The following is a 13,598-nucleotide window of genomic DNA, read 5'->3' on the forward strand; positions in this document are numbered from 1 at the left end:
AATGAGAGGGAGAAGGAGCAAAGGGGCTTAGGCAGCTATTTATTGCCACCCAAAAATAGTGGGTGCTCCTTAAAGCAGGTTTTAACTTAGTTCTGCCCATGACTTAAGGAGCAAGCACAAGCAAGCCACTTCCCTTCCTTACAACAGCTGCTGTAATATTTTTCCCTGTAGGGTGCTGAGAGGCTTAATTAGTTTTCAAGACGGTTTTGCGAGCTGTGGGCTGGCAGGGGCTGGAAGTTCCAGCAGCATTCAGCTCCCTCATAGCACACAGGCTGACTGTCCCCCCCTGTCTCACTGTGTTGCCCTGCTCTCAGATGTCCCCATGCAGCAGAACATGGCCCTGTTCGAGTTCAATGGGCAGTGTGGGTACCTGCTCAAGCACGAGTTCATGCGGCGCCCCGACAAGCAATTCGACCCCTTCTCTGTGGACCGCATCGACGGGCTGGTGGCCACTACTGTCTGTGTCACGGCAAGTACAGCCTGGGGACCCCGTCCTGTGTCATCCACGGGGCCTCTCAGCGCCACATGAACCCGTGGAGTCCTGTGGGAAAGTGTTACTGTGGCAACTCCCAGGCTTGTCGCTATTTGAAATTAATCATAATCACATGAAAATGGAAAATGAGCATCTGCTGTGCACAGGCAGCCAAGGCTGTGCTGATGGGGAGAGAGGAAGTGATGAAGCAAAAAATATCTGTTTTGGGATGGGAGAATGACTTTGGGGTGAAGGAATGGGTGGGTCCCTCTGTTTTATTCTTCCAGCAGTTGCTCACTCAGTGTTGTTCACAGGTACTCTCTGGTCAGTTCCTCTCGGACCGCAGCGTGAAGACCTATGTGGAAGTGGAGCTCCTTGGGCTGCCAAGGGATGCCAAACGCAAACACAGAACCAAACTGACCTCCACAGCCAACTCCATTAACCCTGTGTGGAAAGAGGAGGCTTTTGTTTTTGAAAAGGTGACAGCATTTGATAGTAATTTAGACAGAATCCTTAAAGCTCCTGATGGCCATGAGCACTGCCTTGGGAGAGGCCAGCACAAGGGACTCCCACTGGAGACCTCAGGCCTGGCTTTAGACACTCAGATAACATCCAAACAACAATATCCCAAACAACTCTGCATCAATATTTCCCAGAATAGACAAGGGGGAACTGGGAATGGTTCTGGAAATAACAGGCATCCAAAGTCTCCCCTCTTGATGCCCTCTTCAGACTGATCAGTTTTGAAAACTTCCAGCAACAAAAAGGAACTGATTTTCTGTGCTTAAACTGTCAGTGAGAAATAACCAAGCTGGAGCAGTAATGGGACCAGTTTTCAGTTGTGCCAGAACATGGAAATCTGCCCTGTGTCTCCCCAGGAATTCAGTGATCACCAATCCAGCTGCAGGGCACAGGGAAGTTAAGTCAAGTACACATCATACAATTCATCTGTCAGGCACAGTATGAAGCTACAGATATTTTCAGCCTACTTGGCTGAAATATCTTCCTTTCAGAAACACTCTGAGGCTTCACTCCTGGCAGAATAATTTTGAGTTCATTTTATGGCACAAGAATACAGGGAAGGAGGGAGTCAAAAGCCTTTATTAGAAATGTTACCATGTCTGCTAAATTATCCATCCCAGTTCATTCCATTCTCCAGTGAGTTCTTTCTGGAAGCAGTGGTTTGGAGGGCTTGTTGCCCTAACCTGTGATCCTGGGCAGGCTGAGAAGCCTGTGTTTGGTGGAGTTTCTGGGCATTCAGCTATGATGTCTATGATAAACTGTGCCCTTAAATTACAAGATGCAGAAATGGGCAGTGCCATCCTGGAAGAGATGGAATTGTATGGTTGGAAGGAGGAGGAGGGTGCTGCTATCAGGAGTTAGAGATGAGGACTCTGGTGCCTTACTCTGCTTTTCCCTTAGATCATGATGCCTGAGTTGGCATCTCTCAAAATTGTGGCTTGGGAAGAAGGAGGGAAGTTCATTGGCCAGCGTATCATTCCCATCATCGCAATGCACCCAGGTAAATCAGTGGGAATTCCTTCAGCTTTTGTGCCCTCAAGCCCTGTCCAGTGGGAGCCATACAGGCCATACAAAAACTGCACATTTTGCTCCTTAATCTCCGTGCTCACAAGCAGTGGAACTTTCAAGTCCATCTTGCTGTAGGCTTGGCTTTATCCCATGATATACCCACCGTGCCCTCCTGCAAAGAGGCCCTGGGCTGCTGGAGCAGAGGCAGGGAGGGACGGGATGCCCCGGCTCAGCTCCCTCCCCTCTCTGCCCCAGGCTATCACCACGTGTGCCTGCGCAGCGAGAGCAACATGCCGCTCACCCTGCCCGCCCTCTTCGTGTTCCTGGAGATCAAGGACTACGTGCCGGATGCTTGGGCAGGTAAGGAGCGCTGGAATGGGCGGGGAGGTGATTCTGGCCTCCTCCAAACTCGGATTCAGAAGCGTTTTTCCAGCCTAGGATATGCTTTCCTGCTGCACCCTCAGTTCCTTGTCAGGGCGGGACTTGAGCGCATGCCAGCATCCTGTCACAGCCTCGCTGCCTTGGGAAGAGCACGGAGGCTCCACGGCAGCTGTGCCTGGTTCCCACCTGAGGTGCAGTGCAGGTGTGCCAGGCTCCAGTGTGGAATGGCTCAGCCCTGCTCTTGTTCAGAGGCAGGAAGAGGTTTCCTTGAGGGAGTAGGTGATGTCTCTCAGGGGCTGCAGAGAACAGGGCTTTAGGGAGGTTTTAGGAGTTGGAAGAGAAGGGAGGTTCTTGCTGGTACTGAGATATGGGGAACCTTCCTTTGAGAAGGGTCAGAGCTGGATGTGACAGAAGCCTCACCATAGGGACCAACAGTCATCACCAAACCCATCAGCCACAGGAGCTCTTGTGAATACTTCTCATGTTTGCTCTCTCTTCCCCTGTGTTCATACAAATGAACCTTATTCACTGGGGAAATCCTGAGAAATTTGGTTTAACACATTTTAATTAAAAATATGAGGTTTATACAACGTTGGACTGGAATTGGAGCAGGGAACTGTGCAGGTGGGAAAAGCCTCAACCTGGCCCTGGATCTTGGGAGCAGAATTCCCAAAAATCACTTCACAGAGCTGCCCTGAACATCAGTTGTGAGCCATGGTCTTGGGCTGGGACTGAAGTGCTCCCTTGTGCTGTCAGGGACAAAGTTACAAACTGCTCCTTCTTCACAGAGTCCTGTGCTGGGCAGGGAAAATGAGTCCATGAGTTGTTTGTTATCCAAACCAAGCCCTGCTGTCTGTTTCCAGATCTCACTATTGCCCTCTCCAACCCCATCAAGTTCTTCAACCTGCAGGACAAGCGCTTGGTGAAGCTCAAGGATACCTCAGGGGAGGTGAGTTTTTCCAAGTTCTGTTCTCTAGAGCACTTTGCATGGATTCAGCCTGAAATAATGGAGTTTTCATTTACCTCTGATCTTTGTTTTAGAGGCCTGGCACACAGACAAACCTCCCATCTGCTGAGACTAACGGGGTGGCAGGCTTCACTGGGAAACCCAGCATTCCTCCCTCTAATGGGTCCACAGGTAAGTTTCCAAGAGTTTCCAAGCATTTAAGCATCTTGGCAGCTTAATTAATTCTTCACTACTGGCACCAACATCCTTCACATGGGCTGTGCCCTGGTGAGCTCTCCTCTGTCCATTTCCAACCTGGACAATAACAGGATCTTCTTTTGGGATTTCAGGAGCAGCAGTGTTCACCAAGGATGAAGCCCTCTTAGAAGTAATGCAGATGGCAGGTAACTCATACTGGTCACCTGGGCTGAGGCCCTGCCTGTCATCTTACATTTCCAAATTAAAAAGACATGTCCCAACCCTGCCTGGTGTAGCCAGCACTAAAGACAAATCCCAGAAATCTTGGGGCTCAAGGACAGGTATCCATGAACACACCTGCACTCCCTGTGCAATGTGTGGTTCACCTGCTTCTGGGTGTCTGAATGCAGTGTGATGCCAATTCCTGTAAAAACGGGGTCTGATTGTGCCTCAAAACTGAACTGAAGGCACAAGAAGAAACCTGTTTGGCTCAGGATATGTTGGCAAGTAGCTGTTATGTACATTGCTTCGTTTAGAAGTTATTCCTAAAGAGAAGTGTTTGCCAGGACAGGATATGGACCTGGTGAGAGGTATCCCAAGGTGTGGAGCAGAGGGGGCTCTGGTTTGGATGTGGTGATCAAGGGACATGTGTTGGAGCTGCATGCTCGTTTCCCCACTCCAAGCCTTAGGAAGGAGCTGGCCCTGTTCAGCCTTTTTATTTTGTTTCAGAGCCTGAGACAATCACCCTTGCTGAGCTGCAGCAGAAGAAGCGCTTCCTGAAGCTGCTGAAGAGGCAGGAGAAGGAGCTGAGGGAGCTGGAGCAGAAGGGAAGCAAACAGAGGGAGGAGCTGCTGCAGAAATACTCTGCACTCTTTTCAGAGCAGGCCTTCCCTGGGGGCAAGAAAAGGACAATACGCACAAGGAAAACCCAGAAGAAGAGGTAACCACAGCCTGGGCATCACCTTCCCAAAGCAAGGATCCCCAGGGAAACATGGGCTCCCCTTCTCTGCAGGAAGATGGAGCAGTGCAGGCATCTGCCTGTCCCTGGGTTGTTCCTGCTGCGGGTGGGTGGGAAGGTTGGGGTTGCATTGGCACAGCCCTGATCCTGTCCTGCAGGAGTGTGACCCCAAGTGATGCTGGTAGCAGTGCAAATCCTGTAAAAGCAGCAGAGAGCATTGATCAGCACTGCCTTGTGGAGCTGAGGGAGAGGCTGGAGATGGACCTCTTCCACCTTGGGGAGGAGCACCACAGTCGGATCCGCAGGAAGAAAGAGCAGCACGCTACCGAGGTGAGGCTGCAAGTGTCACCTGAAAATGTATCCTGGGACAGCCCAAATAGCCCCAGGATATTCACTAAACTGAGCTTGGGAATGTGGGCCCAGAACACACCTGCCAGGTAACTGAGAATGAAGACATGAAGCTTATTTATTTGAACCACTAAAAATCCTGCAGAAACTTTTTTATATGTCTGCCCTGGAGCACATGAGGCTCCATCTGCTCCAGCTCTTCTGATACCTTAGCATGGAGCTAATGTGGTTAGTGGCTTCACATGGTGCCAGGTGCCACCTCTCTGGGAGCCTGGGAGCTGAGGTGATGTGGAGGTGGGCTGAGGGTTCACCATGCCACCATGAGAGCATTTGACTTGGTGGAAGTCAGAGTCCTGCAGGCTGAGCTCAGCCAAAGCCAGAAAGGGCCATGGTGGTGCCTGGGGACAGAGTGTAGGCCATGGTAGTGGTAAATCCAGCATATACTGGTTTTTTCAATGAAAGGGGAATGATTCCAAGCTTGGGAGGCCCTTTCCCATTAGTGTTTTCTGAAGGAATTTGCATTGATAAATCTGAAATCTTCAATTCCTTAGGCTTGACATGCCTCTTGCAAGCTGTGTGCAACCCTGAGGGGAAAATAACATTTGGGCACTGGGAATCAGGTTCCTTACTTAGGAGAGGAGCCAGGGATGAAACCTTCCTGTCTCACAAGTGTCAGTCCACTGGCACAGTGGGCCCTGCATGCACACTCCTATTATGGAGTTTGCATTTGCACTGAACCTCAGGGACTGTGTTGCTTCTGGAATTCGATGCAGGGAGGTGTACAGCTGACCTGGGTGCAGTTGGATACAGATGGGGTGCAGTGTCTCATGCTTTGCTCTCTTTTGGTCTTGTGTTTGTCCCTTAAACAGCAAGTTGCCAGGATCCTGGAGCTGGCCAGGGAGAAGCAGGCAGCTGAGCTGCGAGTGCTGAGAGACACATCAGAAAGGTAAATACAGCCCTGGAATCACAGATAATGCCCAGTTCTGCTCTGGAGCAGCACTTTCTGCTGGTTCTCAATGCTCTCCTCTGCAGCCAGGGAGTGAGAATGGGGAAGAGAAGGTTTTCTTTTCCTTTGGTGAGAAATTGAGGCAGGGGGATGTGACACAGGATCTCACAGAGTGGTATGGGGGGGAGATGCCTCTTGTGATCCCCAGAACAGTGTTCCAACGAGGCACCAAGCAGGATACAGTGTTCCATCTGCAGTGAGCAGCCTGGAGCCACTGATGGGGAAGGATAGGAAACAGCACTGCTGGTCCCTGGCTGTCACCTCTGTCTCCTGCAGTCAGGATCTCACATTAATCCCTTCCAGGGACTGAACCACTCCATCTTCTAAGTGAATTGAGCACCTGGGCTCCAGTCTTTAAACAAACTGACAGAATCAATTGAACCAGTTTCTAGCCAGACATGTATTCATTTGTTCTTGCAAGAGCTTTGTGCTGAAGCTAAAATCCTCACTCATTCCTAGGTCCCATTAAATCCTGTCTCAGTCTTTAGTTGCAAATTCAGATAAAACTCCCTCTTTTTGTGTCCTGTCCCAAGCCAGAGTATTTACACAGCTATTCAGTGTATTCAGGCAAGTAGAAGGAAACAGGTGAGTAGCTGACAGTAGGATGTCATTAGTACAATCACATCTCCCTGGCTGGAAGAAGCTCCAAAAAGATATCAAGACTTGGAGCAATAGGCAATAAAAATGGCAGTTCAGTTCATCAGGAATAAATATAAAATAATCTGAATGGAAAACCCTGGCCATAGCCCAGCTGTGCACTGGTGTTGGCACTCAGGTAAGAGAGCTTCAGTTGCTGTGGATGCTCTTCATTCCCAGCTATGCAGTGGCCAAAGTGGCAAACAGGATTTTGGGAATTGTACAGGGAAAAAAAAAGAAAGATTGAGTTAGCCTTGTGCCACTGGATCTGTGTAGAGCTGACCCCTTCTCAAACAAAAGTCTTTGAAAGAACAAGAAGAACAGCCAGCACTGAGGAGGAATTTGTGTGCACAAAGGACAGCTAGGAAAACAGATGTTTGAGAGAATGTGACAGTAATGTGTAAATCATGAATGGTCTGGAAGAGGGAAGTGATTGCTCACTGTTTCTCATTGGAAAGAAGGGTGAGACAGCCAGTGAATGTCTCAGGTGCCTCTGTCACATTGTGTATAAATTAAGTTCTGTTCCTTTCAAGGCAAGGAACTGTGAAATCCAAAAGTAGAGGTAAACTCCAAAGTATGAGTGACTTCACAGAACATGATATATGCATGGATACTGGAGGATAGGCTGGAAACTGGGAAGGTGAAGGAGGGAAAATTTCCTGTACATTTGTTCTTTCTTACACTTGCCTTTAGCATGTACTCCCTCCACTGCTGGGCCAGGACATGTCCTGACTCAGGACTTAAAACATCCTTAAGACTCCAGGCCTCCTGCTGTACAATCTCCCTTATTTGGTGTTTCTGGACAGTGGAGTGCTCCAGAGAGCTGTGGGTGGAGGACTACTCTGCTGTCTGGGCCTGGTAACCAGGCCTGGATCTCTTTTCTTCTCTCCACAGCAACATTAAAGACATTAAGAAGCGGATGGAGGCAAAGAGAGTGGAGCGGGTCCAGGCCGTGCTGAGGAATACCAGTGACAAGGCTGCTCAGGAGAGGTGTGGGACTGGATGTGCCTGGGTCCTGTCCCTGCAGGATCCAGGGTCTCCTGCTGACTTGGAAGCTGAAAAAGTAGAATTTTGCATCCAGTTATTTGCCTTATGGCTCAGCCAAATTTGAGTGGTGTTTTATTTGTCTTTCCTAAAATCACAGCAGCTTCTCCCTGTGGCAGGACAGCATGGGACTGTAACATATCTGTTGATCAATATGGCACTGATCAGTACTGGCAAATGGGGTTTATGAAAGGAGAACAGCTGGATTTTACAGAGTTTTATAATTTTCTTTAAAGGTTGAAGAAAGAAATTAACAACTCTCACATTCAGGAGGTGGTGCAGACAGTCAAACGGGTGAGTTCTGGTGTACCAGGCTGCCCCAGCAGCTCTGGGTTCTGCCAGTGGGGGTGGCCAGGGGAACTCAGAGTGTCCATGGCACTTGTAACCTGCAGCTCAGGAACAATGGGAAAGTCTGGCAGGAGCAAAGACACCTGTCTGTCAATATTTGTGTTTCCATGTGTGACTCTGTGTATGCCTGGGTGTCCATCTGTGTGTGACTGTCTGTGTGTGTCCATGGGTGTTGGTGTATGTCCACATGTGTCTGTGTGCAGGTGTCCCTGTCCATCTCTAGCTGATTCCTCGAGTGTGTCCACATGTCTGTGTCCCTCTGTGGCCATGGGTGTGTCAGTGTGTCTATCCATGTCCTCCCATGAATGTCTGTGTCCATGTGTCCATGCCCAGGTGAGTGTGTTCATCTGTATCCAGGTGTGTGTGTCTGTGTCCAGGTGTTTTTGTGTCTATGTCTGTGTTCTACCTGGTAGGAATCTGTGTGTCCATGTGTCTGTCTGTGTCCAGCCATGTGTGTTGTGTCTATTTCTATGTGTGCCTGAATGTATGTTCATGTCTGTCTTTGTGTCTGTGTGTCCATGCTCCTCTGTGTGTCTCTATGCGTGTCCTTGCACTGGTCCATGTGTGTTTGTCTGTCTGTGTCTGTGTCATGTGTCTCTCTGCCTGCATCCCCATGTCCAGGTGTGTGTATGTCTGTGTGTCCCCTCACCTCTGCTAGGAACGCATGTGTCCATGCGTGTGTCTGTGTCCACATATCTGCCTGTGTTTGTATGTCTGTGTCCCTGTTTGTGTCTGTATCCATGTGTGTGTCCACCTGTATCTGTCTGTTCATGTGTCTGCCTGTGACTGTGTGTCCCTGTGACTGCATCCATGTATCCATGTCTGTAACTGTGTCAGTTTGTGTATCTGAGTCCATATCCATTCATGTGTCTGTGTCCTTATGTCCATGCACCTGCATCTGTGTATCTCCATCTGTCAGCCTCTGACCAGGTCAATATCCATCCACGTGTCTGTCTCTCTGTCCCTGCCTCTATCTGTACATGTCTGCATCCATATCTGTGTCTGTGTGTCAGTCTGCATATGTGTACTTGTGTCTCCATGTGTCTGCACATCTGTCACGTGCCTGTGTCCATGACCATGCACATCAGTGTCTGTCTCTGTATCCCTGTGTGTGTCCACGAGTCTGTCTATCCATGTGTATGTCCCAGTGTGTCTGCCTGCATGTGCACCCACATCCGTGTGTCCGTATCCATGTGTCAGTGTGTCTCCATCTGCCTCTGTGTGTGTGTCCATGTCCATCCATGTTTGTCTCTGTCCCTGGTTATGTCAGTGTGCCTGTGTCTCTGTATCCAAGCCTGCCTGTCCAAGTCAGCCTGTGTCTGTGTCCATGTCCACGTGTGTGTCCATGTGTGTTGAAGCCTTCAGCTCTGTTTGTGTCCCCATTTTTCTGTCCATGTGCAGCTGTCTTTATCCATCTCCATCAGTGTCCTGTGACTGTGTGTCCATCCAGACTGTGTCTGTATCCCTGTGTGTGTCCATAGGTGTCTGTCCCTATGTCTGCGTGTTCCTGTATCCATGTCTGTCTGTCCATGTACACCTCTGCCTGCCTGTCTTTGTGTGAGTACATGTATTCCTGTGTCTGTGTCCCTGTCCCTATGGCCTGTGTGCACTCACATGCCAGGCTGTTGTGGTGTCCCTAAATTCAGGCTGCAGATCTAGGTCTGCAATGCTTGGCTGAGCTTGGGCTGTCCAAAGTTTATCTTGCTGATAAAACTGGAACCTGAGGGGGGTTAATTTATTATTTTTAAAGATGACAGAGAAGACTGGCAGGCTCCAGCAGAAACTGGAGGAGAAGCAGGCAGCAAGCCTCCAGGCCATCAAGGAGAGTGAAAGCCAGGTAAGGACAACGTTTAGAGCTGTTCCTTGGCACAAGAAATGAAAACCCCCAGAGAACCAACCTTTACTGCTACCCTCAGCTCACCCATTACCAGGGGGTAAGAAAGTGGATGAGGGGCCCCACACAGACCCCAGAAGGACCAACATCCCAGAGCTCCTGGTGTCTCTGCTTGACCCCATTGTGTGGGAATGACCTGATTCTCCATTTGCAGCTCTGGCAGCAGGTACAGGTGGAGTATGAGGAGAGATTGAGAGCTCTGAACATGGAGGTTCAGGAGATGGTGAAGAACTACACCAAAGCCAGCTTTCCTGGAGAGCCACAGACTGGGAAGGAAGCAGGTCAGAGCATTCCTGATGGAGAACAAGGCTTTACAGACCAACTGGAAGCAAACACCCCAGTGGCAGAAGTGTCTAGGCTTACACTGGCAGTGACTGAGCCCTTGGGAGCTGGAATGGATGTGGAGATAGAAGAGAGCATATTCTGAGATGAGTCCCATCTTTACTATTCACTGCAAGAAGGTATATGGTGAAGTAACAACCAGCTTCACAAACTACTGCCATCCCTTCCCATTCTGGGGAGCTCCTGAAATCCTTCAGGAATGTACTACATTATCCCAGACATCTGGAAGCAGTCTGGAGAGCTCGCCCTTCAGAGTACTTCACCTCCTGTGTTCCACAGCTCTGAGGCTCTGAGGTATTTCAGCAATGGGAAAGGGCCTGTGCCTGCAGACCAGCTCTCTGTTGACAACAGAGCAGAAGGCTACAGGAATATTTACTTTGCATTCAGAACAGTTTTTAGAGTCAGTTCCCTCATCATTCTTCACATGCATCCCTTCACATCAGTCCAACTCCTCCTAACATCTTCCACACGGTTGAATAAAACAGCAATAAACAAACCAAACAAAAACCCTTAAACACTGATACAAAGAGACACCACAGGTGGAGATAGGGATGGAAAGTGGGCTCAATCACAGCAAACCACACCAGGCTGTGTATCCTACAGGAAAACAGTTACACCTCAAGCTGCATTAATAAACAATTACAAATGCTGCTATAAAACAAACCTAAGCCCAGGTCAAGCAGGTATAAGACAGCATGTTCCAACAAGAGTCCACATCTCCCCTGTGGTGTCACCAGAGTACTGGAATTATGGATTGTACATTTATGAGCTATTTATTTTCTAAAAAAAAAAAAAATAAAACACTGCTGTTCTTGAACAAGTGGGTCACTTGTTACTTAGCTGCAGCTAGTATGTGTCTGTGAGGCTGTGTGTGCTGTATCCATGTGTGTGTGTCCAGGTATGTACGTGTACATCTGCATGTGTCCGTGTTTGTGTGTCTGGGTGTCTGTCCATTTGTGTCTGTATGTCCATGTGGGTGTATCCATCCATGTCTCAGTGTGGCACTGTGTCCATCTCTCCAGCTGTGTCTGTGTGTATTTCTCTGTGTCTGAGTGTGTGTTCATGTCTTTGTATCCATGTCTGTGAGCACGTGCATCTGTCTCTGTATCCAGGTGTGTGCCCATGTGTCTGTCAATCCTTGTATGTCCTCTGTGTGTCTGTCCATGTCCCTGTGTCTCCATATCTGTGTGTTCATGTCTCAGTCACACTGTCTGTGGGTCTGTGTCTGTCCACCTCTGTGGTTGGTCCATGTGTGTGTCCCTGTGTGCCCATGGGTGTGTGAGTCTGTGTGTCCATATCCCTGTGTGTTTGTCTGTCCACCTGTCTCTGGTCTTGTGGTGGTTTGAGGCCCTTCCTCACCAGAGGACAGACATCCTAGCAAGGTTCAACTGCAGCTAGGGAACAGTTGGAGATTTTACCTTAAATCCAGAGAGGCAGCACTAGCAGTTCCAAACCAGAGCACAGGAGCACTGAGCCCTGCATCCTACACCTTTGGCCACTCAAACTCCTCCAGTGGAACTTTTTAGATTGTTTTAAAGGAAAATTTGTCTCATCTCTCCCTGGAGGGAACCCAGATACCAATGTCAGATCAGAACACACAGGGTGGCCCCTTCTCCATATACTGCTTCAGTTCCAGGGGTTGGGCTTTTCCCTCCAACCCTCTCTGGAAATGAATCCTACAGAATAAACCTGAGTCAGATTCAAAATTGACCAGAGCTCAACTGGTCTATGACACAGGGCTATGAAAATGGAACTTCAGCACTTGGGATTTGTGGCATTAATGTTCACTGATGTTTGAAACCTGAGCACGGAAACCCACCACAACAACTTACAACCCCATCACAGTTTCTGCTCTGCAACACTTCTGTTGTGGAATCCAACAGTGGCACAGGGGATTGATGCAAAATTTCATGAAAAACAGGTGCAAACTTTTACACAGATTTCACCTCCATGCAAAAAAACACCTTCTAGATGTATTTTTCAGAGTGCACATGGAAGCATGACTATAAACAAGGCCAGGGCTCCCATGAAGCACAGACCACACTCCCCTTTCACAGACCACATCATCCTCTTTCTCCCCAGGGTGAAGCCCTCCATGCCTCTGAGCCCACGTGTGTCATGGTGCCTCCAACACCTCCCTGTCTGCACAAAATGGGGAAAAGTTATGCAAGATGGAAAGTAGACAAATAAATAGTTAATAAATAAAGGCACTAAACCAAATGTTACTGCAAGGATTCCTGAGCACACCTTGAACCCAATCATCCCTCCAGCAACACAATTCAGTCACACCAGGGTTTGCTTACTCACAGACTCCAGAGAAGAAAGGCCATCTGATTTTCCAGCACTATTTCTTCCCACAGGATTCAGGCATCCTTGAGGATTCCTTCCTGTGCAGCCCTGCCTGTGTTTTTGCTCACCTGCTGAGCACAGGGCAATGTGGTACTTGGCTCAGACAGGCTTCTCATCAGCCACTACACACACAACTCCAATTCAATGGCAATTGAGACAATAACATCTGGTCAGACACTGAACAACAGCAAATTTAGGTAGTCTCTAACCCTTTCTAAATTTGCGTCTTTTAAGTGGCATATTCTAGACCTCATTCTCTGGCCCAAAATATTTAAGTGAGACCAACCTTTGTACTGTATAAATAAAAACATGATAATGGGGATGCCTAAAGCAGAGGATGACACCAACCCCAGCAAGGGACACAAAGAGGAGAAATTGTTACCTGAACAACCCCAGTCCTTTTTACCTCCATAACTGAGATACTGCTGATGTGAGGAGTTGCTGCACAGTAACTGATCCATTTTAGACACACCCTCCCTGCCCCACATGTATCCCACATGTCAAGATTCTCTAGATTATTACTTGTTATCCCCATTTATACCCTGGATCCAGGGCACAGCCAGCAGCTCCCCCCAGCCTGCAGGGGAAGGGTGGGGTTTGTCTCAAACAATGTCAAATTCAGAAGGCTTATTTGAACCAGAGTCCTTCTATTGCCACTGGTCATAAAGCAGGGGCCTCTAGACAAAGATTTATTCTGTTCCAGAATAAATGGGATAATAAGCTGCTGCATTCAACATCAGAGGCCTGTTGGAGGAAGTCAGGCACCATTATAGATAAACCAGTGCAATTGGGATGTGACAGCACTGACAGACTCCCCGTTTGATTCAGCAAATTGTTCATATAAATACCATGTGCCATCTTCAAAGGCCTCCTGCATGCTGACTGCCAGGGCTATGCCAGCAAGGAAAAGGCTCCATACCAGCAAAGCTGACAGGAAGGAAAATAAAAGGGAAGGATTCAGGGAAACATGACACAGAACAGCAGCAAACCCTGAGACACGAGTGCACCCTCATAGGAAAGGAAAGCTACTCAGAGAAAACATCATCTCTGAGCATAATTACAGAGTAGGCTCTGAGCTCGTCAGAGAAGAGGCTACACCTTGTTGTACAGTCAGATATCACCAAGCATACAGAAAATCCTCACCTG

General features: G+C 48.7%; 1 protein-coding gene across 4 annotated transcripts in view; it reads left to right on the top strand.

Moving 5' to 3' along the window:
* Positions 1 to 10,920, top strand: part of PLCB2 (phospholipase C beta 2) — a 41,259-nt gene extending 30,339 nt beyond the window's left edge. For all 4 annotated transcript variants that reach the window (XM_079308625.1, XM_079308624.1, XM_079308622.1 and 1 more), the window contains 14 exons: positions 315 to 469; positions 787 to 951; positions 1,895 to 1,994; positions 2,258 to 2,362; positions 3,247 to 3,332; positions 3,425 to 3,521; positions 3,680 to 3,733; positions 4,257 to 4,467; positions 4,644 to 4,815; positions 5,703 to 5,779; positions 7,370 to 7,465; positions 7,756 to 7,813; positions 9,618 to 9,704; positions 9,916 to 10,920. In XM_079308625.1, the coding sequence (XP_079164751.1) occupies positions 315 to 469; positions 787 to 951; positions 1,895 to 1,994; positions 2,258 to 2,362; positions 3,247 to 3,332; positions 3,425 to 3,521; positions 3,680 to 3,733; positions 4,257 to 4,467; positions 4,644 to 4,815; positions 5,703 to 5,779; positions 7,370 to 7,465; positions 7,756 to 7,813; positions 9,618 to 9,704; positions 9,916 to 10,188 (1,736 nt within the window). In that variant the 3' untranslated portion in view covers positions 10,189 to 10,920. The remainder of the gene's footprint in view (positions 1 to 314; positions 470 to 786; positions 952 to 1,894; positions 1,995 to 2,257; positions 2,363 to 3,246; positions 3,333 to 3,424; positions 3,522 to 3,679; positions 3,734 to 4,256; positions 4,468 to 4,643; positions 4,816 to 5,702; positions 5,780 to 7,369; positions 7,466 to 7,755; positions 7,814 to 9,617; positions 9,705 to 9,915) is intronic.
* The last annotated feature ends 2,678 nt before the right edge of the window (positions 10,921 to 13,598 follow it).

Source organism: Erithacus rubecula, assembly GCF_903797595.1.
Source record: "Erithacus rubecula genome assembly, chromosome: 6".
In the NCBI taxonomy this organism is placed as follows: domain Eukaryota; kingdom Metazoa; phylum Chordata; class Aves; order Passeriformes; family Muscicapidae; genus Erithacus; species Erithacus rubecula.